Source organism: Prorops nasuta, unplaced genomic scaffold (genome assembly GCF_024137725.1).
Source record: "Prorops nasuta isolate Cenicafe-Biocafe unplaced genomic scaffold, Cenicafe_Pnas_1.2 PNAS00059, whole genome shotgun sequence".
Lineage (NCBI taxonomy): Eukaryota > Metazoa > Arthropoda > Insecta > Hymenoptera > Bethylidae > Prorops > Prorops nasuta.
Genome location: NW_027116856.1, coordinates 248,875 through 275,046, shown reverse-complemented (window position 1 = coordinate 275,046; position 26,172 = coordinate 248,875). Strand labels below are relative to the sequence as shown.

The following is a 26,172-nucleotide window of genomic DNA, read 5'->3' as shown; positions in this document are numbered from 1 at the left end:
TAAAACTGAGAAGTTAAACTTTAAATGTGTTTTAATTTATTTCATACAATTGTTCGTTAAATAAAATTTCATACAGATACTAGCACACTGTAGAATATTGTTGCGGTAGAGATTGGTCGCTTCTCGTAGATTCACAATATGCTTTCTTAGTTCTGTTAGTATGTGAGAGTAACTAATGCTTTGATTCACAAATATGTATATCATGGCGTGCTAAAAACGTTCGAGTTAAAGCCACATTGCATATGGCACATACCTATTTCCATTCGTCGTATCATTAGAATAATTCGGAATTTAAAGAATGGCTCTTAAAAATTGAACGATCTATCTTTAAGACTTAAAATTGGACCGGTTTTTCTTTACATAGACTCACTCAGCGGCGCCACGACTAAGTCCCACTGGATTTTTATCACAGCGTATATGTCAGGCAGTATTGTAAAATAAATGCATTACGCACGGAATATAATCAATATGACTGTTAAATCATCGGCTTATCAATTTTTACGAATATGTATATATATAAATATAATTCCATCGATAAAATTTTCCTAATCAAAGTGATAGAGAATCTCCAGATAAAAACCCAGTTAAAAGTCAAGAATTGTTCGTGCACGGTATAATGTAAAGGTTTTGTTAACGTAAAGGAGCTATACATAAGATGTATACACATAAAATAGATAATTATAGCGAAGTATAGTTTAATTCAATAGAGTAGTTTTTCAATAAGCGTGCCGGATATGCGTGGCACGTCGCGAGTAGTAATTAAGATATTTATAAAGCTACTTCTAATCGAGCTCCTCTTGGACTATGGCATGAAAGCTCGAGAAGAGGCGCGCACGCATATCCCAGCCTGCTCTGGAAAGAAAATGATTATCATCAAAATTGCACGCGCAACATTCACACATCGCTCTCAGTCACATTATAACATTTTTACCACCACATATCTGTATAAATCTACTTTGTTTACTCGTACTGGGGCACTTTGAAAACTTTACATCTCGTCATCTTCACAGCGAACGCTCTCGCTTGCTCGCGATATCAGCGTATAAACTTTAGTTATAATTTATAATTAATTAAAAGTATACGTACGTATGTACAAATATGTATATTTGGATCAAAATAGTTTCGAACGAGCTGCGCTATCCAATTTTACATCAAACGTAATACTATAATTTGTGTCGTATAATTTCTGTGTGTATGTGCGTCTCTTTTTTTAGTGTATATGTTGATCGTTACACAAATGAAAATTTTGCTCATTTAAGGTACGGGGTACCGTGTAAGATAATTTATAAAAATTGAAACTATGCTATATTCATATCGGTGAATGTACACGAAATTCTACCTGTCACATTTACCACTATTATATTCACTGGCCTAACTCTTTCTGTATCCCTATCCTCCATCATTTTTGAGTGATTCGATCATACAGCTGTTTCTTCGCGGATAAAAGAAAATCGACGCTCGGAGCTCGATGGAATGTTTCTCGCATACTTTTCAATGGTTGCACATTTACAGGAAAATATTTATGGACGAGTACATCAGTTACGAAGAATGCTCGATTATAGCGATCCTGCGCAATAATTGCTTAAACTTGTTGCGAAAACCTGTTCTTCCACAATGTTTTTCTCTTTATTATTTATCAGTATTTCGGAGCACACACCCTGTTCCCTGTTACCGTACTACGATAATATTTTTTTTTTATAAGGTAAATCTCTGGATGTTAGGAGAAAAGATGATTACTGCGACGCGCTCATCGGTGACGTTTCGCGTTGGCAGTCACTTTTTAGTACCATCGACACACGCACATACTTTAAATTTATAAATTTTTCTCGACAAATGTTTCATTCTTACAAATCTATATATATATGCAGCACGTACGTTCGCCGTGAAGTATTTCGAACGCTACGTATAATTTTATATTAATTTCTTTTTATATAATAATAATAATAATAATAATAATTATACAAATAATAATTATTTATAATATTAAATTTAATATTTCACTAGATTTGTAAAATGTCTCTGTCTATTCTCGCCAGTAAATCGAGCAAGAAGTTACGAGGGCGCGGAGCCGTACAACAGCCAATAACGCTCGTTTTATTATTTTGATTGTATCACAGGAGCACACTTGGACTGTATTCCGACGCCACACTTTGACACTCAATCGGATATTCAACGTACATAATATATATTCATTATAAGAACGTACTAGTGAGATAATGGACGATTCAATTAATCTAAACGTCGCAGCATGAAATAAAAGCATCGATCCGATCCAGCACAATTTTCCCAGATTGGGCCCTTAACGAGAACACATAGAGACAGAGTTAACTAATAAAATAAAATAAAAGTCACCACTGAAACAGTTTGACAAGACTCTGAATTTTGTTAGATTAAATATCATCGTCCACCATTCATTCTATTTACACTTTGTAACACAAAGAAATAAGAAATTCTATTTTACGACACCGACTAAGATTCCATCTTGACAGTTCGGTGATTGTATTCTTTGTTGCCAAAACGCTATCTATTTTACAACGACTCTTTCAGTGCTCCGTCGTTTATTTCCTTAACTACTCGTCACGCAAATGCATCAGTCAACGAAACTACACGACAAGTTCCTAATAAATACTCAGTCCCTCCTCTCCACCTCGTATACTCATTGTCAGTACTTTTCGTCTTACGTATATTCGGTTTGTGAACGATCTCGCTGGCTCGCTTCCAATTATTTCCTAGACTGCGTCGCGCCACTTTTCAGTGAATTTTCCATGAGAGGCGATTCTTTCGTCCACCGTAATTCCATCGATCCGCCATCCGGTCCCTCGTGACGTCACTCGTAAAAAAAAAATCGATACGACGACGTTCGAGGATCGGTTAGCCCGAGTAGGAAAGGCTGTCCTAGCGAAGAGAGAAATATTTACACTGTAGTGCACTGGTCGCAGGGACCACGAGATCACAGCCACTCGGTGAGGCAGCCACCGAACCACATGACGACTATCGGGAAGAGGTACGTCGTGAGGGCCCTCGGGAGGGACATCCTGTGCGTGCTGCCCACCCCGCTGTCTGCGGTCACGGTGCTCGTTTTGTTCGTCCCCGAAGTCTTCGGTTCGATGTCAACTCGAGGTGGCACGACTTCCTCGCGCACCACCGCTGGTGGCTGCTGCTTCGGCACTTCCGGTACCACTGGAGGAGCCTCGTAACCGGAACCCTCTTCGCTGAACCCGTCCTCGTCGTCGGTTATCGGGTCCTGGTCCGTACCCTCGCCTGATCCGCTACCAGAACCGTACCAGGTGTCCTCTGCAAATTAACAACCGGATGTAACAACCTCGATCTACAATGCTAAATCTATAGTTACAGCTTTGAACATTGCTGCCTAAAAAATATCCTACCGGTATCGATCCAATCAACGTCCTGTCCGTTATAGGCCGATCTCAGCCTATTCGTTATCGTAGTCAAGGAAAATATCTGGTCCCTGACGATCGTCGGTCTCTGACCACTGCCTCGGATTTCCGGATTGAGCGTCTGTGCTTCGCCGTCCGACGACACTGGGTATATGTATCTGTGGAGGAGATGGAGAGTATAGCACGATGTGTCGGAGAGGAATTTAAAAACGGAAACTGCAGCAATTTAGACACTTGGGGCTCCTCGAGTCTACTCACTTATCAACGTGCGTGCCGTTCCAACATTGTTTGGTGTTGCTGGGGGGCACTGCAAGGCCGTCGGTGCACAACTGATACGGCAAGTAGATCCAAAATTGTCTCGAGTCTCTGACCTTCTGTCTGATTTCTTTAACAAGCGCGTCCAGTCTAGCCGCTGTCGATGAACGATCGTCCGTTAGCGTATCCTGCTCGAAGGTCAACGATTCCAGATCGAGCTCCCGATTGTCTCGTCGCCTTCTACGTCTACCCAACACTGGCTTGCCGCATCCGGTGAACACTCGCTGCGACACGTCGTGGCTGTTCTCTTGGAAATTCATAATCGCTTCGGAAATCTTCAGATTTATCGGTCGCACCAGCATCTCGATGTTGAATGGTCCCAACAATCGATCCGCCACTTTGTCAACAGCCTCTGTAAAAATAGTCGGGTCTCGCTTAATTACACGCTCCACTTCCTCCTGGTGATATTAACTATGTATAATTATGGGAGGAGTAATTTTCCTCTTAGGCGTGTGTACCAAAGAAAATATTCTCTTACCAACAAAATGGTTCCATTCAGCGTCGAGGGCTGCGTACTGAGCCAAGCAGCCCTTCATCACATTGGTACACATATCACCGCACGCTAGTACGTTACCAGGAATGCCACTGCAAGATGGACAAGCTGTCATCCTAGTTAGAGCCGCTGCGCACTCCTTCGAAGACTTTAGCTGCAAGAAGAAGGCCCAAGAAGAGTTATAACAGTATACTATACATATATACTGCAGCAGATTCGATTCACAAACGGATCGTACCAACGGAAGTGTCAAAGTCCTATATCGCACGGTACTACTATATATAGTTTATTTACTCACCGTTTGCATGTTCTTCAGGACCTCGGCAGCCACTGTCAAAGCTTGACTGAAAGCTCTGGTCGCTACAAAGGATCTCTTGATCTGAACACCGAGCTTTTGCGGTACATCACCGAACGGCCTCATCTCTTTCATGTGATTGCCCACGCATTCCAGATATTTATCGTCAAAGGCGTACTGGCTATTAAGCACCGTAAACATTTTCTGATAAAGCGTGTTGAAGAAATTGTCCATGGCTTCGTCGAGGTCAACCTGAAATTTTCGTTTCTCATTAGTATATATATATATATATATATATAAGTTTTCACGAAAAGATTCGTCTCTCTTTTCCAGCAAACTACTATTATATACATGTTTTTGCTTATTTGGAATATTTTCTTCCGACCGTTTCGCTACATCAAACGCACCGGTAGAACTGTATACACTCGATCGGTCCGGCGCGCGTGGTTAGCTGTTGATTTTCGTTTGCGAACCGTTCCTCGTTCGATGACAAAGGGCGGGAGAATTTCAAAGCTCGATTCGTTAAAAAAACTACGTGTAACTGAAAACAAACACGTCGAAATAACGACATAATAACCCTGTACTCTCGTCTATCGCACAATAATACATAGCTTCCCCGACTGTACATATTTATCTATCGATCATTATATTTTCGCAGCAATTATTTAAAATCGTCACCGTGAGTTCTATCGATTTTCTTCTCCATGAACAAACATATAAAAATTGACGGGGTAAAGAATAAAGGTTGGGGGGGATAGGAAGAGCGTTAGGAAAAGCAAAGTTTGCCTTTGAAAATCGAGGCCGTCGCGCGCGTCCTTCTTAACGTCGCGAAATTTGATTTACTGGCACGTTTATAGAGGTTGCAGTTGCAGTTGCATGATTCTGGCTGTAAGTGCAGCGGGTCACGAACAAAAATCGTTTGATGCTGCGATAAAAATGTAAATTGAAAATAGTGGTAAGTCAAGGTGTTCCTTGAATGAGTAATGTCCGGAGGGAAGCTTTTCCTATTTGCGGTGCTATAAATTTTCATGCGTCACGATTGCATGCATACCAGCTCGATCTCAATAAATCCATTTAATTAATGCCAATAGAGTTTAAATAATTTATGCTACGAATCTCGCAGGGAACGCCATAAATATAACGCATAATGCTTCGGCACAGCTGCCATCCTCGACTGGATCTCAATTTGCACGGGTCTTCGTTAAATTTGAAATCGCTCGGGGTGGAAAGTTATTAAAGCGTAAAATCGCCCGTAGATTAATGCACGAATTCAATTTATGGCGTTATAATGGGGTAACGGTGTTGTCGCCAGACCTACGCCATGCAAATAAACCAAGAGTCTCACCGTTCCCTTGTTGTAATAATTGTCCAGCTCTTTGAACAATTCCGAGAAGACGTATGCGTTGCGCTCGTACAGAATGCCGTAGGTTTTCTTGAACATTTCGTGAAAGCCTCGTTTGCTACCTGCCAGAAGTTCCATGAAGAAATCTGAGAAAAGTAAAACGTCAATCTTGAGTACAAAGGAACAGAGTACAGGATTCGTATTTTAAAACTAAATACAGTATTAAATAATGTCGAATAGAATAATTTGCTTTTGGTGATTGTAGAAAAAGAAAGGAGTGTTATTTTTTATTGATAAATAATATCATAAGAATCAAGAGCATTGCGTATACGTGATAATTAGATGGAATAGAAATGGGAGATGAAAGGTCAAAGGTCAGTAGCAATGGCAGGCATTTTACAGGGTTTTAGGTAATCTCTTTGGGGACTTTCACGTCGTCACTCGAGCCATCAGGAAGAATGTGATTAAAATTCCTTTCAACGACCATTTTCTCTCTCTCTCTCTCTCTCTCTCTCTCTCTCTCTCTCTCTCTCTCTCTCTCTCTTTCTAGTCCTGGCTACTTGTCGCACACCACACAACGAATCCCAGCTTGGCGACTACGAAGACGACTCGAGAGCGCGAAAAACGCGTGAAGAGGGAAACCCCCTTAAATGTCGCTGAAACTTAATCGCGCACGGCGCGGCTTTTAATTCAAAATCTCACCGAGCTTTATACCTTCAACATCCCGACTAATTTCCATTTCACGCCACAAGACGAAACGCAGTTACCCTTCCACCGGCACGACACGACTTCCTCCTCAACCACTCCTGCCTTTAATCAGATTCCCTTTAGCCAGTTTTCTGGAAAATTTCAATTTACTATACAAGAAACGCGATCTCGTCGACGATCATGATTAATTTTCTCGTAATTTTGGGACTTTTGAAAATTTAGGCCTTTTGTGTGTATATGTGTGTTGTGATGGTATCGAGAAAATTCAGGGACCTCTTGAAATAATCTGCCATCAACATTTGGTTCTCTAATTATAAAATGACGTTATGCAAAAATAATCATTCAACTTGAATCGGAAGAAACGTCGTTTAGGACGCTGCATCTCTATCATATACAGCCTTTACGAAGCTTTTAAAGGAAAATAATTTGCCTCGCATGGAAATCCTGCAGCAGAGTACCGCATTTCTGCGGTACTCTACTGAATTCACCGACTGTTCGTCCCCTATCGATTTTCCATATTTTACACTGGAATTTTGCCTGAAAAGTTTGACCCTTCAATTTTTCCAATAAAAATTACGAGATAGAAACGCTATAGGTATTTAGTAACCGATATTATTGTCTGGGAACTCTTGCCAAATATTCGCCCTTGAATTTTTTGCACAAATTTTCCAAATTGTTGTCCGTGGTGGATAGGGGTACACGGGCTGGTGGTTCGTAAAAAAAAGGGTCGAATAATAAAAAGATTTCAACGAGGCTCGTGAGATTGGAGGAATCGTATCGATAAAAAGGCGTTGGTATCGCGATATATCGTCGATTTAATACCTCGATTGCATTCGTCCACTGCGGAAGAAAACCAGACTTTAGCCATTTAATATCGATATATATATATATATATATCTTAAAAATTTTTTATCATCCTCTGAACAATTAATTCCTATCACGACCAACAGTCGTCACGACTGATATATACGAATTCGAATAATCTCGATAAAGTCGATTCTCGACTTTGCATAAACAACGATTCAAATGGGAAAATAAAAATGAAAAACGAGTCTAAAAATGGACAAATTTGACATTTGAGACGACAGACGACCTTAATTAAGATAATTACTCCAAGGTAGCACATTACATCGTTAACGATCCCAAATAGAGGTTCAATCTTTTGCTTTCCTCCTTCTCAGCCACGGGATCCTTTGAGATGGTATACCAAGCTGTGCTTAAGCTGCGTACACCCACTCTAACCACCACTTTGCACGATAGAAGTTTAGAGAGACAGAGAGAGAGAGAGAGAGAGAGAGAGTAGGGCGTTCTAGACTTTGCTATTAGAGAGGGCATACTACTCTTCTTACATAGGACGACACGAAAGCTGCCTCGTCTTCTCGAATGGAGAACACTTCAATTCTCCTCCATATAAACACACGATGGGCGTAAGAAAAAAGGGGAATTAAAAACACCGTGCGATCATTTTTAACAAAAATAAATTTTTATGCTACTGGTCCCAGCAAAACTTGATAAAGACGTTCGTCAATTGGTTGGGTGGGTGAATAAATTTGAAGGCAGGCTGGCGAATATTATCGACGATCGATTCTTGTCGGAGCCTGGCTTCCTTGCGTTAATTCAGAAGGGTGGAAAATGAAGGAAGGACTTGGCGTTTTCGGAGGGCTGCGGAGCAGTCGCGTACTCCGCGTTGTCCTCGTCTTTCTCTAATCAGCACTGTTAACGGGACTGAAGGCACATATATATATATATATATATATAGCCTAGAACAGTTTGTTAACATTATACCTGCCACGTTTACGGCCACAAATTACTGCAGCATTCTTAGACGATGGCCGGCTGTTAACTCGCACTTCCTTATCGAGAATCTACCGACACCACAGGCGTACACGTATAACTTATGGGTAAATAAGTATGGGTATATATGCAAGTGCAGGCTGCTCACACAAACGAGTCGTATACTTCTCTTGGTTAAACTTAAACGACTCTTATATAGTTTAACTCGATTCGAATGTCTTCTTATTTCACACACACACACATATATATATATACATAGAATAGCCCATCGATCAAACGAGAATCAATTTCATCAGCATTCTCTTCAAGTTTGGTATTATCACGAAGAGTCACGAATAAACTCGTGTGATTTTTGTCCGACGATTACAAACGTGTGCAAGGATGAAGAGAACGTTTATTAGGCAGGGAGGACAGAAGTACGAGTGGGGAAGCATCGTTTAGTTTAGTTGGGAGTGCTTGGACGAAAGATAACGGTAGGAACCTACACGAATTGGATGAAATAAGGGGGTGGGGGGTGGGTATCTCAGCGGGGTCGCTTATGCGAGCTACTCTCGATTCCCCGGCACAGATCAGCCAGGATTACACGCTGCCAGTGAGCGTAAGGATTAAAAGATTAGCGAAATTGCTGTTTCATCCGGCCGAATATGCTCTTCCGGATCTTCTCACGTCCGGCTCGAATAACACTGACTCGTGCTCACCGTGGAAAACCCATCGTGCACCGCCTGGAAAAAACCCCTGATTTCCTCTGGTCCATCGCTCAGTTTTCGTGATCCAACAACAGTATAACGTCTATGTATACCGAGTGTAACGGGTCAAAGGGTGATTGAACCGAATCGTTGAGAGGAAACACATACAAATCCCCAGAATGATTAATTAAAAATGTGGAAATCCTTTGTGTCGTGGTAAAAACTGTTGTTCCGAGAGGTGCGAGGGTTAAGGGCAAAGAGAAGAGGCATGCGTAAGTGGGCTTTGGAGAAAGGGCACTCCGGTCCCGATCGCGCCCTCTGCGAACGCGGCAAGCGAGGGTCCTCCTTAATTAAAAAAAGAAGCCTCTTGCGTGCTCCCTCCTGGAGGAGGAGATGGGGGGGGGGGGGGGTAAAATGAAGAGGAGTGCTTGGTCGTCACATCCACTTTTATCGAGGAAAGCAACGAGAACGCGGCGGCGTTGCTGCGAATCGCGTTTCAACCCTCTGCGCGCGCGACGGTGGCGAACAGTCTGCAGAGTGTAACGTGGACTGCTGCACACACACGCGCACAGACACACTCGCGACGCGATGTTCGATCGAGTATTGTCTTTCGAGTGCGGGAGAAGAATGCTCGCGCACTCGAACCCAATTCACACCGTTCGAGGACTCTTTAACGAGTCCTTTTGACTTGAGTGACGTCCGGCCGATTAAACTACTCGAATCCCTCCCGGCTACTCTTTTGAATCAACGAGACAGCTCCCATCGTCGATTTTCCAATCGTTCTCGAAGCCCCCAGTCCTGCGACGACTCGACCAAGCTCGAATTTATTTTCACCACCCTCTTTTCACGGAGCTTCCCTTGTTCCTTCAAAGCACTTCAATCACCGCTTTTTCCGTTCTCTTGTATTTATATTTAGTTGGGTGGTAGAGTTTGATATAGATTTGTGCGCGAAACTCCTGACTTATAGATAATTACGCGAGTAATAAGTGACTTTGCTTGACTGTGTCAATTCTTATTTTTTTAGTAGAAGGGTGTAGGGGGTGGGGGTTGAAATTAAGGCTTTTTTCATCGAGTCTGCACAACTGGCATTATATCTTGCGGGTGACGTAGCTAAAATAAGAGCTTCGGTAAATATTATACTTATATATATACTTACTGTGAAATTTGTCCCTTCTCGTTGCAAGAAGCTGGTGCAGCCGTTGAAGCGTGTCTTTGGTTGCTTTTTCGTGTTTATCCCGCGCCCTTGCTTGAAGCGTCGATTCCATATCTGCCGAGCAGCACACTTCCCCACCACTGCTGATACCACCACATGTTTTCAATTCTTTCGCTGAAATCATAAGAAAAAAATGTTATTCGCATTGCATCGTTAATATCTCATATCTTTTAATCTATAACTTCTATATCTATATATACTCAACACTGAACGAGTATACGGACGAATGATAATTATAACTATTGCAGGCAATGAATAGTATTTCCTCTTCAAAGGTCAAACGGTTTGCGGAAGGTCAGTGACCTTTGATTTTAGAAGTAATTCGTTATTCCATTTTAATTTATCACTCGTGAACTGTTTTGTTATAATCGATGCAAGATTTTTTTGCAATCTATTCCAGTGAGAATATAACTCTTCCATGCAAACTGATCATTTGTAAATCTGCCTATCGAGTGGCTGCAAGAATTAATATTCACCTAATATGCCACCACATAAATTTTAACAACTGTAAAAACTCAAAACATTCTTAAAATTTAACCAAAAATATTCAGCATGAAACTTATAAGAACAACCTCATTTTCGTGATCTTTCTTTGATTTTCTATAAATTTGTTTCAGAGGACAGTACTGCATGGTAGGAAGTCGAATCCTATCCGATGGAAAGAATTCCGGTGTAGAATGAATTTTCAAGATCGCCGTTCGGGGAATCGTTTGCTCGATACGCAAGAAGGAACCTTGAAGAGTGGAAGGAGAATAAGGTACAGAGTACCAAAATAATCAGTACTGTGGATAAATTTTGTTTGCTTTCAGAAAAAATCCGTCAATGTGTTGCCACCCTGAATAAAGAATTCTCAACAAAACTCCTGTACATATATATATATATATATATACTTTGATCTGAAACTGGAGCAAAAACGAGTTTAAATGGAGATCCACGGAATAAAAAACTATAATCTTATTTGATCGATATAAATTCTTTCTTAGGCTGCAAATTTGAGGGGATTTTGATGTACGGTCGATAAATCAGTAAAGCGATTCTAGCGGGTGGAAAAAGTTGGAACGTGCGAGTAGCGAGGAGGCCAGCCTTAAGTTTATCCCAAGCATCGCGGGAGTGTTTAAAGAAGAAATACTTTGCGTGAGACGCAATCCCTATATACTTGCAGAGCTCCGTAAACGTAACTTGCTTTCAAGAAGTAAGAAACACCCAGCACGAAAATCCAAAGATGCCTGCTTGCTCGTTCCTTTCCTCCGAGATTTAGGGGCCGACTCGATTGGATAGAAAATCTCTCGAATATTCGATCGTTCCCGAATGAAATTTTTTCACTTCCCACGCAATACTGGAAAATACCATATTACTCTCGTCGTATGCAGGGTGTATTTACTCAAAGCGACCCGGACCAAGAAAGTATATAAAATTCTTTTTATCTTCCCAACTAAAAAAACATAAACTTTCCACAAAACACCTTTTACATAAAAAATAATTTTCCATTTTCACTGAAAAATCGATATCCTTTACAGTTGCAAAACAAACATATATATATACAGTTTTAACAATTCCAACTGGGACACATTTTTGCTATATCGAGGAAAGGAAAAAAATAACACAGTATTAAATGGAACGAGCATTTGATAAGACGAGAAAGGCAGGGGATTTTGAGGGAGAGTCGAATAATAAACAGTGATTACTCGGTAGACTATAAATAGTAGCCGTAATAGCCGATTAAAGTTGCCTCGTCCCTATTCGTATTTGCGCGACTAATAGATATGGTCGTTAACATCGATAAGTTATCCGACGAGGCGCGAGGAATAGAGCCCGCTGCATGTTCCTGTATCTATTTGCAGGACAGGAGTGGATAAAGCAGCGTGTTTATTACTCGCTCGAAGAAAGCAGTTAATCGAGCATGGCGAAACACGTCGAATTTATCTCTGGTATGGCTGCTGTGCACGGAGGAGAGCTGCGATACAGAAAACCTCGGAGGGAAAGCTGCGCGAGGAGCAGGCGAGTTTCTTGCCAACGATCCAATAGCATTGTTGCTTCTGCAAAAGGAAATATCAAACTGCGCGAAACTCACCCCCCCCCCCCTGTTCTTCCACCATTTTTACCTCGCAAGATCATCGTTTCAACCGCCATTGAACGAGTATTAATCATAGCTCTGACTCGTCTCAAACGATCCGTTCAAATTTCCTCTCGGGGCTGAATCATTTCGCGAGTATACGTTATACGCGTGGTTGTGCCATTATGATTTTATCAGAATTCAAACTCTGCTTTATTAGTATTGATGCGAGTATCGCGTTACTGTTTCGTGGTGGTTGCAACAAGTTTTTTCCTTCTTTGGGAAGTGCATAAGATGGATAGGAATTGAATTTGGTATATCTAGAAGAAAAGATTTCTTGGTGTATCGCAACGATTAGGAACCCTCGTACGAATTTGGTCAGACTTTGGTAGAGTTTTCCAAGAAATTACCTTTCATCCCTAAGTTTCCACCATTAGTACGTCGCGCGTGTGTGTACAGAGCTGGATAAACAACACACTGATAACAAACATCAATATTGGATCGAAAAAGAACTGGACAAAGTTTGTCGAAAGATTGATTATTCCTTTAATCAGCCAAAATAATAAATGTCGAACCTAATCGGTCTAGCCAATTTTGCATCTCTTTGGCAAACTCAGCGGGTCGAACTCTCATTCCGCTCTTCCGTTGATTGGGAAGTTTGAAACACGCCGTAAAAGTGATCCTGATTCATCTCCAGGGGATTGCCAGTGCGGCTCTCAAGTTTCCCTTTCCCGACGTCTCTCTCCCAGGCAAGAAGAAGAATTAACGAGAAAAGTAATACAATTTTTCCGTGGAAGGCTGGGAAAATTGCAATTACACGCTGCCATTTAATACGAGATCACCGAGTTACTCCTTTGGTAATTAATGTTGGTTGCTACTCGTCGGTCGCAGTCTCTTACGCTGCAGCCCTGCGCTTCGAGTGGATTGTGCCAAGCGGTGCAATTTCTTCCCTTTAAACCGCGTTAAGTATACAGCAATATACTTTATCTATATGGAAAAATCTCACTGGATTTACGAACGGTATTACAGTGGGCGATATTGGATCAATTTCACGAGGCAATTGCTAGCGGTATTTCATACTAGAAATGTACAGTAGAACATTTTTTTATAGCACTGTCTTGGAGATATACGAGGTCCACTTAAAGAACAACGAAATGGTCGATAAATCTTGAAGAGTATCTGCGGGAGCAATTGTTGAAGATTCGTCGGGTGTATGAAAAATATTTGCCATTAAAAGGTTCTTGTAGGAGCCAACACACGCATGATAAATTTTATGTGAGTGTACGAGAGGAGGAAAGCAGCCTCATCATAGGAGATGTGGTACGTGATTCAACAGTGGAGCGTTTCTTCAGCATCGTCGCGACGCTGTCGTCGTTGAGACGCCGGGATTTCCGTTTCGACGTACTTCCGGGACAAGCTTCGTCCTACCATATATTCCCTTTCGTCCTTCTTCCGGAATCTTTAACAAACCTCTTCCTCCTTGCGAACGACCAGATTGACAGATGTTAAAAATAAACTTGAAGAAAACTCGAGTAAGTGAAACGTTTTAACGTTCTTAAAATATTGCAACACACTTTGACAATTTACTGTTTTATCGCGCAATATCCTGCACTCTTTCTTCTTTCACAATTCGAAGCATAAAAGCTCTTATATTTCCAATGCATGGATAATCCGCTTTAAATACCCCAACGCTTTGGTCCTTACGCTCCTGAAACGCAAAGTTCCAGCTAGCCGAGTGGAAGTTGATCGAAGCGAGCTTTTAAATAAAGGTTATTCTTCGCCACTGCGTCACGTGATCAGCATCGATTACTCAGTTGTTTACCTTGACTCTATCCCATAAATAACGAACAGCGGGCTAAAACGCGTCATTATCGCTCGGCAATAATTGGAAAGCAATTGCGGAATGGAATTGAGAAATTCAATGGTATACAGGGGACGGGGTTGTTTGTTGTATATCGAAAGCAGCTCGTTAAGCTTTATCTCGGAACGAGTGGAATATAATTTGATTGTGGAGAGGGGGTGGGGGGGGGGGGGTGGAGTTGGAAAATTTAAACGGGAAAAATTCTTTGGACTCTGCGCGAAGGTCACCGATTTCCACGTCGCTGGAAAAAGTCTGCGATTGGATTAGAAAACGCCCTTGGATGGTGCATGGACGACGCGTGGATGTGACAATTTTCAAGGATGGAAAGGCAAATTGCGAAACAGATTAGATTTCCCGCTGATCGAAAGGCATGGACCCGGCCAATCGAACGAATTCTCGAATTTTCGTCGCTTCGTTGCTATCCCATCTGTTTGTACTCAAAGGGCCCGCAACGCATCGATCCACCCTCCTCTCCATTTTCACCCCATCGTGCGCAATCCGAATTGCGATACGCGTATCATTTTTTCTGCCAATTCTTTACACACGTTCGCGTTTCTGCTCGCAAGAAAATCAAGGAGTATAGAAAGTAATATTAACGTGCGAGAGTATGGAACGAAAAAATCAGCACACACACACACCCCTTCGACGATGCGAGAAAGTGTGTTTAACTGGTTAGTCGCATGAGCGAGCAGCGTGCGCAAACGGGGCACGCGTATACGAAGTTCGCGTAAAGTGCGAGCGATAGCGTATTTAAAATATAATTACTTTCATCCTGCCTAACGAATAGGCGCTTGATGGTACGAGCCAGTGTTTCCTCGTGAATGCTAAACTCGTTTTTAACGCTCGAGAAACACCGGGATTTGCATCGGACTGTATCTTCCACGTGTGAACAATCGTTCGACGGAAACTCCACTTAGACATATATATGACTGCGTAAAACAATCAATCATGCACGACTGAATAAAAGTACGAATGAAAAACTCCCAAAAATCCTGCTCTTTTCGGCGAAACGCGATAAAGCCTTTCGTTAAACGCGCCGACGGTGCAATATACAACCCCGTGTGCGTCACAGAAAAATCCCAGTTTTATTTCAGCAATAATGACTCGTTAATTGCATAATTGTGTATGGCTCGTGAAATAAAAAATACGAAACATGTTTCGTGAAACAATTTTATCGCTTTGTTGAAACTGAGATGTTTGAACTTTAAACGGGGAATAAAAAGAGTTTTGGGGGGAGGGGAGGGAGGGGGGTGCTGTAAACAGAACAATCGCCAGGTATTTTCGGCCTGTGGTCAGAACGGCTGTATTTTAATGTTAAATTATGGTTATACGGGTAAAATATATTCCTGTAAGAGACGCGTATATAGCTGCTGTAGTGGGACGGAATACAAATGGCGGCATGAAGGAGCAGTTGTGCAGGTTGAGCTATATATACGAAGAGAAGAAGGCACGACGAAATTCCCCAAAGGGGTCCTTCATCGACCTGTTCTCGCAGTGGCTCGTTTCCTCGGTGTCTCGGAGAGAGAATGGGGCCCTACGCCGAGGCAAAGTAAAGCATCTTCGCGAAATTGAAAATATAGGACGGAAATTAATAGGAGTTCCTTTCGCGAATACCAAATATTTGCGCTCCAGTCGATTCGCCTCGGTGAAAACCACGCGGTTCCCTCGATCTCATCCCATTCAATTACTTTTGCATAATCTCTTCCACCAAAATAGCAAATTAAACGCTCGTTCTGTTAATACATGGCTAAAACGTCGTAATTTCGTCGTGTTTATATTTAGCATTCTCGCTGGAATCGAGACGTTTATATATATACCCTTTTTAAATATTACGTTTCGAAACTTCTTTCCTCGCTCAAAAATGCAAGGGATTTGGCTAAAAAGGGATTCTTCGTGAAATATACAGGCAAAAGACTCGAAGCTGCTATTAATAAAGCTTGGAGCTACGTGCGAATAAAGCGATCGAGCTTGGAGCTTTTAGGAGTTGATAGAATCGATCGTAGTTGGTGGAGAGTGTTTTGTTACGTTTGTAAGAAGCTGAAGAAGAAGACGAGGGATTCCCGGGACAAGGAAGTCGAAGAGAAGGATTTTGGCAGTGGGTAAATGTTTAATGGGAATTCGCGGTGGTGGAAGGGCACGATGTGCCGGAGGAGCCAACTCACGATGCTGTGAGTGCGTAAATGTGTGTGTATGTGTGTGTGCTACTACCCTTCGCAATAATCATCGTAATGGAAAGTGCAAAAGAACACCCAGGAGGCCCGCCTCGAAACCTATATATATATATATATATATATATATACATATAGTATCAAACGATGCATGGATTTTTTTCCTAACAGCCCCTTAGTTCCTTAAGCTCCGTTTGACAAAAACTCCAGGCTTATACACGTGATAAATGCGAAAATGGTGCGAGGCTTTAGAAAAGAAAGATTCGCGTAACACTTTTCACCTCGGTTCAAACAAATCCTGGAATATTACATTTTGTCAATACGCGATACACGATAAAAAGATAAAGAAAATTATGTGTCGTAAAGATAAAAGAATTCGTGGAAAGAGTTTGTGAAAACACACGCCTCTGTAAAACTATATATACAGAGTTAAATAGTTACAATGGTATTAGGTGTTGTGTAGCGTTTAGGCGGATTATGAGCAGACGGACTGTCGAAGGGAATTAACGATCGGGAGAGGAGAATGGCGAAGCCCGACTCGACTCTTCGGGGCAGGACGCGCGCTCGCAGATCGATGAATTACGGCCTCCGTACGTATGTATGTGTGCAATACTCATGCACGCACACATAGAGAGAAAGAAAAGCATTCGCCAAGCTCCACGATTCTCCCGGAAGAAAATCGATCCCCTTCTCGCTCGATATCCCAAAAATTGCCCCATCCATCGACCAATTACTCTTTTAACAACTCCAATTTTACTGTAAATTCATGCCAGACTTAGTCTCGGCCAACCACGATTATCCCATAATCAATTAAAGATAAGAAGTTCTATATTCTACCTCGATAAATCTTCGACTTGTAATTACTTTTTCGTTGCTCCTCGATAATTTCTTTATTCTACTGAAAATTTCAGTGAAGATATTTGTGGGAGAAGGCTAAATACAGCAAAATGACAAATAATTTATTTTCTTCGAGGTAATAGTTTTGACACGAAGAGAAGGCTGGAACTTGAAGTTGGTCTGCATGATCTCGCAAGCATGCACGCACGCACCTGCGAAAACACGAGTGAGAAAGTTTAGTATGGGAGCTGTCGCAGGTATAGAAGTGGTGGAGGAGAGTTGGCGAAGGGCAACGGTAAAGCCATTGGCATTGGCGTAGACATCGTCGTCGTCGTCGTCGTCGGTGCAGAGGATTTAGGGTGTTTCAGGGCCCGGGAACGAGGGGTGGAGAAGACAGAGGGTTGCTAGGAAACACCCTCCTCCGCACCGTGTTATATTGCATTACCCTATGCGAGTCGTAGGGGCCTCTGATTTGGTTGCACGAGAGAGAGAGAGAGAGAGAGGAGCCTACAATGTTTCCTTGCCAGTCTCCCTCGCCCCCTGGTATACACACACACACACACACATATAGCTACTCGAAGCGTCTGCGTACAAAAGACCAAAGCTGCGTGTCCTTCGAACCTTCAATGATGCGTCGTCCCGACCTTGGCATTCGCACACTCCACCTTCGCGCGTCCTACCTGTTAATTTTACCCGACCATGCTGACCTTTCGGCTATTCGTTATACACGCTCGTGCGAACAAATCAATAAAACTGCACAAATCTACTCGTCTATTTTTAAAATCCCCCAAAGCTCCACGAAATTGCTACTTTTCATCGAATTTTTCTCACTATCAGTTCGGATAACGTATATTTACACTCCTAATGGCGTTATCATACTTTCTCTTGCGTTGTTTAAAACCTTTCAGCTTTGTATTTGTGTCTTATCCTCGGGGTGTCGCGTTTATTAAGATTCAAAAAGACCTGCCAAGGGTTTCTGATAACAAAGACCGATTATTTCTTTTATTTCTGAATATATAAGAGCTCGAGAAGATTAATTAAGCAAGTGGCTAATATATATATATATTGTATGTATATATGTATCTTGCGGACGGTGGCGTGAAATTATTGTCGTTCGAGCGTAAGCCTGGAGGAATTATGTGTACAGCAGGATTGATTACGAGTAGTCTGATAAAAGCTCTGCCAACACTCGTGTCTACCTATAAATTATAACGAGTGATAGTATATTTGAGACAGCTCGTTGGGTCCAAAAGGGTGTATATAGATTTATCGAGGGTGATTAATAGGGACTAAAGTGTATTTTCAAGATAAATTGTAACGCTCGCAATTACAGCTGTTATATAATTCAAGGGAGGAGGCCCTTTACAGGGAACACATATACAGTTATATGCGATTGGTCGAGCGATGATCCACAGCGAGCGTGTACCACGCGAGAAAATGCGAGTCCGCTCATTCTTATTCGTGGCGTGGGAGCTTCTCGGTTGGACAGTCTCGTCACTTTATATTCGAAGCGGGCCATGGAGTCTCGTAAGCTACTGCCTGTGTCGGGGATCATTATAATTTCGTTAGACGCGTGTGTGTGCGTGGCTCGATAGCCGCATATTTAGGTATCTGCTTGGTCCCACTCTTGCCCAAAAGGAGGGAAAAGTACAACAATGCCGTGTCTTTTCACCTGTCGTGTCGCATACAAATGCAAGTTTATCGGGAGGTGTTCCCGGATCTCCTCCCTCGGGAGACTACGTCAGCACTGTCGGGTAAACGCCGTTGGCGTCGACAAGAAAACCGGAGCAGATTCTATTTCATCGTGATCATGCTGCATCACGCGACCTTCGATCGTGGTTTTCCCGGGAGGAAGGAACCATATGCGATATCGGATTTATACCAATCTGAGCGACCCTGGGAATATCCATGAACGACACCCTGTATCAACCGAATTGGCCCGGCTAATACGCGACGGTAAACAAGTATATTGCGAAGGGAACAATCCAATACTGATTTGTGTATAATCGTTCAATTTTATACAAACCTTTAAAAGTTTATGGAAATTTCTAAATGCACTAGTTTGGATTTTATAAGTATAGCATAAGTTTTTTTGAAAGAGAAAAAATGGATAAAACTGGCAATTGGAAGATTGGCGTCAAATATTTCTATATTTTTCAAATCAGTGTTTTTAATCATCACCTGTGATTTGAGGATATTTTATAATATATATATAAACAAAACACACCTCGGAGTATCAAATAAAATACAATTTATCTTTTACGAGAAAAGAACTTTGCAAAATAACATCGAGACTATTTTTGTATTCTACGAGAGATGAGAAACTGCACGTAATTCACTGGTTATTATACTATTTTTCGTCGAGTGCTTTATCGAAGCAAAGAAGGATTTGGATGGAACATCGGGCCTTAAGCCGGTTATCTCCGTCGAATGGAAATTGGAATATGGCTGGGAAGCAACCAGCGATTCGCACGTACGCAAGTTTTTTCTCCGGGCGACAATGTGGCGCGTCACGAAATGTTATACGATCCACGTAGTATTTACGTTTCACGCACTCCAACGCACCCTGCAAACTCCACGTAATCTCCATATAACGTGCTAAATATGCTACACGCTTCCAACTAAACGCCACTAATAGATATCTTCGAATTTTAGATTTCCCCCTCGCCTCCCTTGCATTTCCATTGCTTTGTATATATATATATATATATATATGTATGTATAGGGGCAACGCAGACGTCGATCCTCTCCAAAGCAGCTCGGTCATTATTCACGAGACACGCCATATACGTGTATATATACGAGGAGACAATTTAGCCCGAACGTTATTTCGATGCCAACGATAAAACGGCGTTAATATAAATTTCTTCCAACTCGGGGTTCGCCAATCCAATCGAACTCGCCATTGTTTCCTGCAAAACTATCCTTGCTACATGCACGAGGCACTTCCTACGGAAGTACGAGGCGACTGAATATTTTTCCCAGTGCTAAATTTAAACATTGCATGTACACACACACACACACACACGCGCGAGCCAGAGAAGAACACGAGCGTCTCGAGTATGCGATAAGAGCTTTCGATAATTGCAGCAAAGATTGTCGTATCTTCTGCATATCAATAGCCCTGTATCTATATACACCTAATTTCCGGTCTTTACACACACAAAGACGCTCGTGCAAAAATTCAAAATTTCGCGTTGTAAAGCAAAAAAATTGAAAGATTCGTAAAATAAAGCAGATAAAATGCCGAGGTTCGATGAGGGAAATTAGGGGGATAAACGGAGAGCGTGGATTGGTTGATACGTGGGATGAATCTGTAGGGGGGAGGGTATTAGGTATAGCTGCACGGGACGTTGAGTGGAATACAGAGCGCGCGCAGGGTTGAGTCGAAGCGGAGCACGGCAGAGGCATCGAGGCGAGAGTCGAGACATCCTCCAGTTGTACGTGTTGGGTTCGGGTGGTCGCGTTAGAGAAGCCAATGGGAAGTCGTTAATCGGAACGGTTAGGGGTGCAGTGGGCTCGAGCCCCCCACAACCCAGCATATTGCAGTTGCACACTCGCACCACTGATGCTCTGCACCGAAGCTCCTCGAGCTACCTAACAATGAGAGACTTTGGTGATTACGATCGCTTATGAGACTCCCGAGTTGCGCAGAATCGCACAAGAACGCGCCTGGGGCAACGAACGTTAATACCGTTGATACACGGTGCTTCCGCAATTTGTAAAAGCAGCAAACCTTGCAACGGCGCTGTGCTTCTCCTCTCTTACCATTATTATTGTTACCGAAGCAGAAGCCTCGCTGCATACCCCCCCCCCCCCCCTCCTCGCTCACTCTTTTCTAAACACATCCACGCGAGAACACGTGGCCACCGAACCCTCGTAGCATTTATGGACGACCCACAGCTGCAGCAACAGTTTTTATTCGCTAGGACTCGCAAATATCGCATTCCACCTTATTTACCTTCCTATCGGATCCTATCTCTCGCCAATTAATTCTCGTACAAATTATATCTTACCAATTAAATCGACCGTTTGCTTAATTAATCCCACGTGCACGCGATGGTATCGCTGTTTTGTGAGGTAATGGTCGTACGGACTGTTATATTTTTTTTATTCTATAGTTTTTCGGATTTTTATATGGAGCGGAAACGTTTGGTTGGAGAATTGTCGAGAGTTGATTTTAGCGAAGCTGTGATGGAGGTGGGGGGGGGGGGTGGGGAGTTCGAAGGGTGGTTAAATCGTGTATGAAATGGTCCCCAGCATCCAGCGAGATGGTATCTTTAGCTGACTGACCGACCGCGTCAACTCGCTCGCTCACCGATGCAAATACTGAGTTCGTATACACACACACACACACACACGTGCATATATATATATATATATATAGAAACAAGAGTGTTGCAGACAGGGCATGTTACAAGTTGCAAAGACACCTACGCGCGAATATACGTGACCGGAAGTTTATGCGGTTGCACGATACGCCCCCTATCCAGAGAATTCTCCACTCTCCAGTGCGTTCAGGATACGTGACGAAATTATTGTTTTCAGCAGACACACGACGGGATGTCCTCGCCAACTCGTGCATTATTATGAAACGTCGCTGGAATCGAACAATAGTTTCATTCTCGTCGAAATCGAGAAGCGTCGTGGGGTACTTTTAGCTAATTGCGCCCTTCGCGTGCGTGACGAAAATTTCTAAGATGCAAATTTTATTCGCTTCGCTTTATCAGCCTTCAATTTCCTAATGCGCCTGTGCAATATTCCTTATCTTTGCAAACTTTTTGCGTAACTTACTTTGCTCTTTATTCTCGGGAGAAACGCGTGGTTTCTGTGTGTAACGAATGTGTGGCTGTAGGAATAATGTAAGTTGGTAGTATTGGAGTTGTATTTGCCTTTGTGACTATTACAAACTGTACTCGTACTACATCGATAGAAAAGAGACCCTTATTGACACTGTGCTAGCAGTATGGAAAGAATGTGTGAAAAATGTCTTCTTTCATATAGTCGATATCGGTGCGAGCCAACGACACACTTTAGATAGTGTAATGTTCAGTTCCTGAAAGCCTTTATCCTGGACCAGGCAAAACTGTGATAAGCCAGAGGGTTTTTTGCGTGGAAAATGGATTTTTTAGCAGTGTTCTTTGAAAATTACCACCCTGTTGTCGATGTTTAACAAAGAAACAATATCCTGGCGAGTGGAGGAAGCAATTATTGCTCGTGCAAAAGGTGCCAGTTAATTACCCAAAGCGAATGAAATCCTGCCACAAAGTTAGATAGCATTTTGCAACAAACACTAGTACGTAATCTTCGTACACTGGACTAAAGAGAATTCTGAAATTATTATAATGGCAAAGTTCCGAGAGCAGAGTATAAACGGTAAATAATAATAACACCACAATTATTGACTATACGTCATTTAAAATTCGATTCGGATCATGCTTCGTTTCTTATATAATAATTAAAGCCTGTGCTGTGTATCGATAAATTGCTGCATAATTAACTGAACAAAGATGAACGTTAAATCCTTTCTCCACGCAACAGCGAGAGAAATTGTAAATTTTCTGATAATTCAAAGAATAAAAACCACAAAATTTTGAATAATAAAAGAATAGAAAAAATACAAGAACTTTGCGAAACACGTTGGATTATAAATGAAAATTTGTTCAAGCTTTTATTCGTAAAAGCAAAGTCTGAGATGGATGACGATTTTGGCGTGTGAACGAGAATCGCCATCGACTTACCGCTCTATGATTTATTTGAGAAACTCGGAGTTTTGTTCGAAATACATAAATCAGTAGAGGTTCGTGCAACATGGGGCTGTTCGTATATATATATATATATATACGCAGAGGGAAGCAGGGTATGGAGAATGAGTTTTAGTGGACCAATAGGGTCGAGGTGTTAATATTTCATCCCCTATCTCGTCCGTTCCTGTCCGAGCAAACACACATGTACACGTGCCTCACCCATATTTATTTTATTCGTCTCCCGTGTGTCATGGGATACTGGCACGCCACAAAATTTTAGAAAATAATCTACGCTCGCGTGTGGTCAGCCAGCCAACGAACTTTGAGCTCTCTTCGACCACGTTTTCACGACACCCTGGGAAATTCTCCCTTGTAAACCATATTCTTATCGAAGCAGAAAAAAGAACGATGAGATAAGTGAGAAAATTATTATATTTAGGTACATATATATATATATATATATATATATATATGGAGACAACGCTAGCCAATGGTGGATCGAGTTTCGTAATGCGCTTGTCGTGCAACGCAGACGCGATAAAAGCGTTGCGCAGATTTTTGTATCGCGTTGCTTAACGCGAGATGGAATAATTCCATTAATTAAACTCGATGTGGAATATCGAAGATAATTGGGTGCATTGGAAGAGAAGAAGAAGACGGATTACCGGAAATAACAAGACTCTCCTATTTATGCTTAATTAAAATTCAGTAAACTCCCGTCGGAATCGGACGTGGCTCGATAAAACTAAAACCTCTATATCAATCACCCTATCGACCCTCGTCGTTCGTTCGGAGAACGCGTACGCTAAGCTTCCACGCGAAAGATTATCATTCCAACTGCAGTGGACGAATCATTCTCCATTGGCCACATTGTTATTATCATTGGTCACCATCGATCGCTCCACTTTCTAAGTATGTTGCGTTTTTCTAAAAATAGAAAACCGGTGTGACGTAAAATAACATGAGAGTGGAGCAGATTGCACGGCACGAAGAAGAGGATCCGTTGACTGATTCTCTCGCAGAGGAGAAAACGGAGCGTTTATCGGTGAAGCTCGATAGAATTTCTTGCCGAACTCCGTCCCATATCGAATTTGCGATGGTTTACGAAACATTGAACGTCCTTATTGACCTCGCCTGATTCGATCTGATTTCTTGTATCAACAGACGTATCTGGAACATCTTTGGTACGTGTTGCACACGAATCGCCATGTATACGCGCGCTCGTGCGTGACATCGATGTAATCCCACGTATCAGATATTATCGCGTTATGGAATTTCCGTGGGAATCAACGTAAGACGCGGACAACCAGAGTTAGGGTGTATACTGAAATTCCAGTGAGAAATCGTTTGTTCGTTAAAAAATAACCTACTCTTTTCAAGGTTCGTTGGATCTACTCTCTGGTATCGTACGAATAACGCATCGATACAAATTTGTCCACTACAAACACCCGACTCGAACTATCAACCCGATCGAGTTTTCCCGGCCTCTGTTCGCTTCCGCATTCCGTTAAAAACATCACGAGGATTCTCTTTCGGTTAATTTTTTATGATGGTTTTTTTGTCACTATACTGTGGAGCTGACTGCAGTGATAAAAAAAACAAGAGCCATGCACGGTAATAACACAAACTCCAGTGCTGATTTTCGTAAAAGTTGCAATTTTGATATTTCTTCGCGATATCCAAATAATTTATGCGATTACGCCTTAATTTTGTGGAGAGGGACACGCTGGGAAATATACGAGTCGATCGACTCGTGTTTTCGGCCTTCCAAATCGATCGAGTCCAAATAAATTAATGGTTGTTTCGGTCCTCGATCAAGTTCGAATCAACTTTTGCAGATTTCTATGAGCGCTATTAAAGTTTGCACGGACAAGTGTGCGAAAGTGAATGTAACAACGAGAATTGTATTTTGCAGATTGCTTTTATATTGGCTTTTATGTCACACGAAAATATAGAAGAGAAACGGGTTCGTTTTACAGGTAAGTGGTAGGTATATATATATAATAAAGAAGTTGCGAAACTTCGTGCAGTTAACGAGAGAGGATTTTAATGTTACTTTTAAGATAAAGCGTCAGTGCAGCAACCATCTAATTTATTTGCCTATTAATAACCCCACCGTCCGCTTAAATTATTTATTAAAAACTTCACGAGCACTCTCGGAGGATTCTCGAGATTCTCCTTCAAAGCGATTAATGCGACTGCACACGAGACACGCACACACACACATATATATATATTAATTCTTCCTCGGTGTCTCGATCGATTTAAAAAGAGCAGAAAACATAATTCCAGCAGAGAGATGGTGCAAAGCAGCAGCAGACTCCTAAAAAGGAGTCTTGGAAAAAGCGAGTGCGAAAAAGTGCGCGAGTGCACTCGCGTGAATAACGAAAAGACGTTTTAATTGCTTAACGAGTCGAATTATGCAAATGACACGTCACTTATACCTACGCACGGCAGCCGTTTAATTTGCGGTGCCGCCGCCTGCGATTTCTGGCTCCGTCAGCAGTTTTCCTGATAAAAGCAAAAACTTGGAAACACAGCGAGCCGCGTGTGATTTCATGCCTCGCAACCCTCTCCCGGTGCTATATAGCACACTGTACAGGAAAAAAAATGTAACTCGCTTCGAGTCTCAGCCGCACGTTCTTTGCAGAATATCCACGAATCAGGCTTTGATCTTCTAACCGCAATTTTGCATTCGGGCCTAATTGACTGGCAGTTTTCTTCTCCGAATCAAAATCCGAGTCTCTTTGATAAACACCGATGCCACCAGCGTAGAATAATCGGATTAAGGCTTCTTTTCAGGATCGCTGAAAGTCATCCAACGCGATATCGTTCACCGAGGAGGATAAAAACTGCTTGATAAAAGAGGCCTGGCTATATTAGCACTGATAGGAGCTAGCGATTCGAGCAGAATGGGGCGAGGAAGGAATAAAATCCGATGGGCTCGATCAAATTGGGCTTATACGTATTGTATAAGGGGACGTTTTTGCGGAATCTATGTGAAATTGAATATCTATCCGTTAAAGCTTGCGTTAGTCTATATATATATATATATATATACATATAGTATATACCACGTATGTGTGCCATATTACGAGAGGAGCTTCAAATATGAAATTGGAAAGAGGATTGGATGATTCGATTGCGAAGCGGTGGCATTGTAGGAAGGAAATGGAATAATGGCGAAGGGCAAAGCTTACGAATGATTGTATATTAGGGAGAAAGGGGGGGGGGGGAGGGTAGTTGTGGATTCAAGCACGGA

At 42.1% G+C, this 26,172-nt stretch overlaps 1 protein-coding gene across 1 annotated transcript in view; it reads right to left on the bottom strand.

Annotated features, from left to right (window-relative positions):
* Position 1: 1 nt before the first annotated feature.
* dlp (dally-like) overlaps positions 2–26,172 on the bottom strand; it is a 108,296-nt gene continuing 82,125 nt past the window's right edge. The window contains exons 2-8 of the mRNA XM_066745155.1: positions 10,188–10,358; positions 5,847–5,989; positions 4,505–4,753; positions 4,192–4,360; positions 3,657–4,065; positions 3,387–3,556; positions 2–3,294 (exon numbers count right to left, since the gene is read on the bottom strand). Of these exons, the coding sequence (XP_066601252.1) occupies positions 2,951–3,294; positions 3,387–3,556; positions 3,657–4,065; positions 4,192–4,360; positions 4,505–4,753; positions 5,847–5,989; positions 10,188–10,358 (1,655 nt within the window). The 3' untranslated portion in view covers positions 2–2,950. The remainder of the gene's footprint in view (positions 3,295–3,386; positions 3,557–3,656; positions 4,066–4,191; positions 4,361–4,504; positions 4,754–5,846; positions 5,990–10,187; positions 10,359–26,172) is intronic.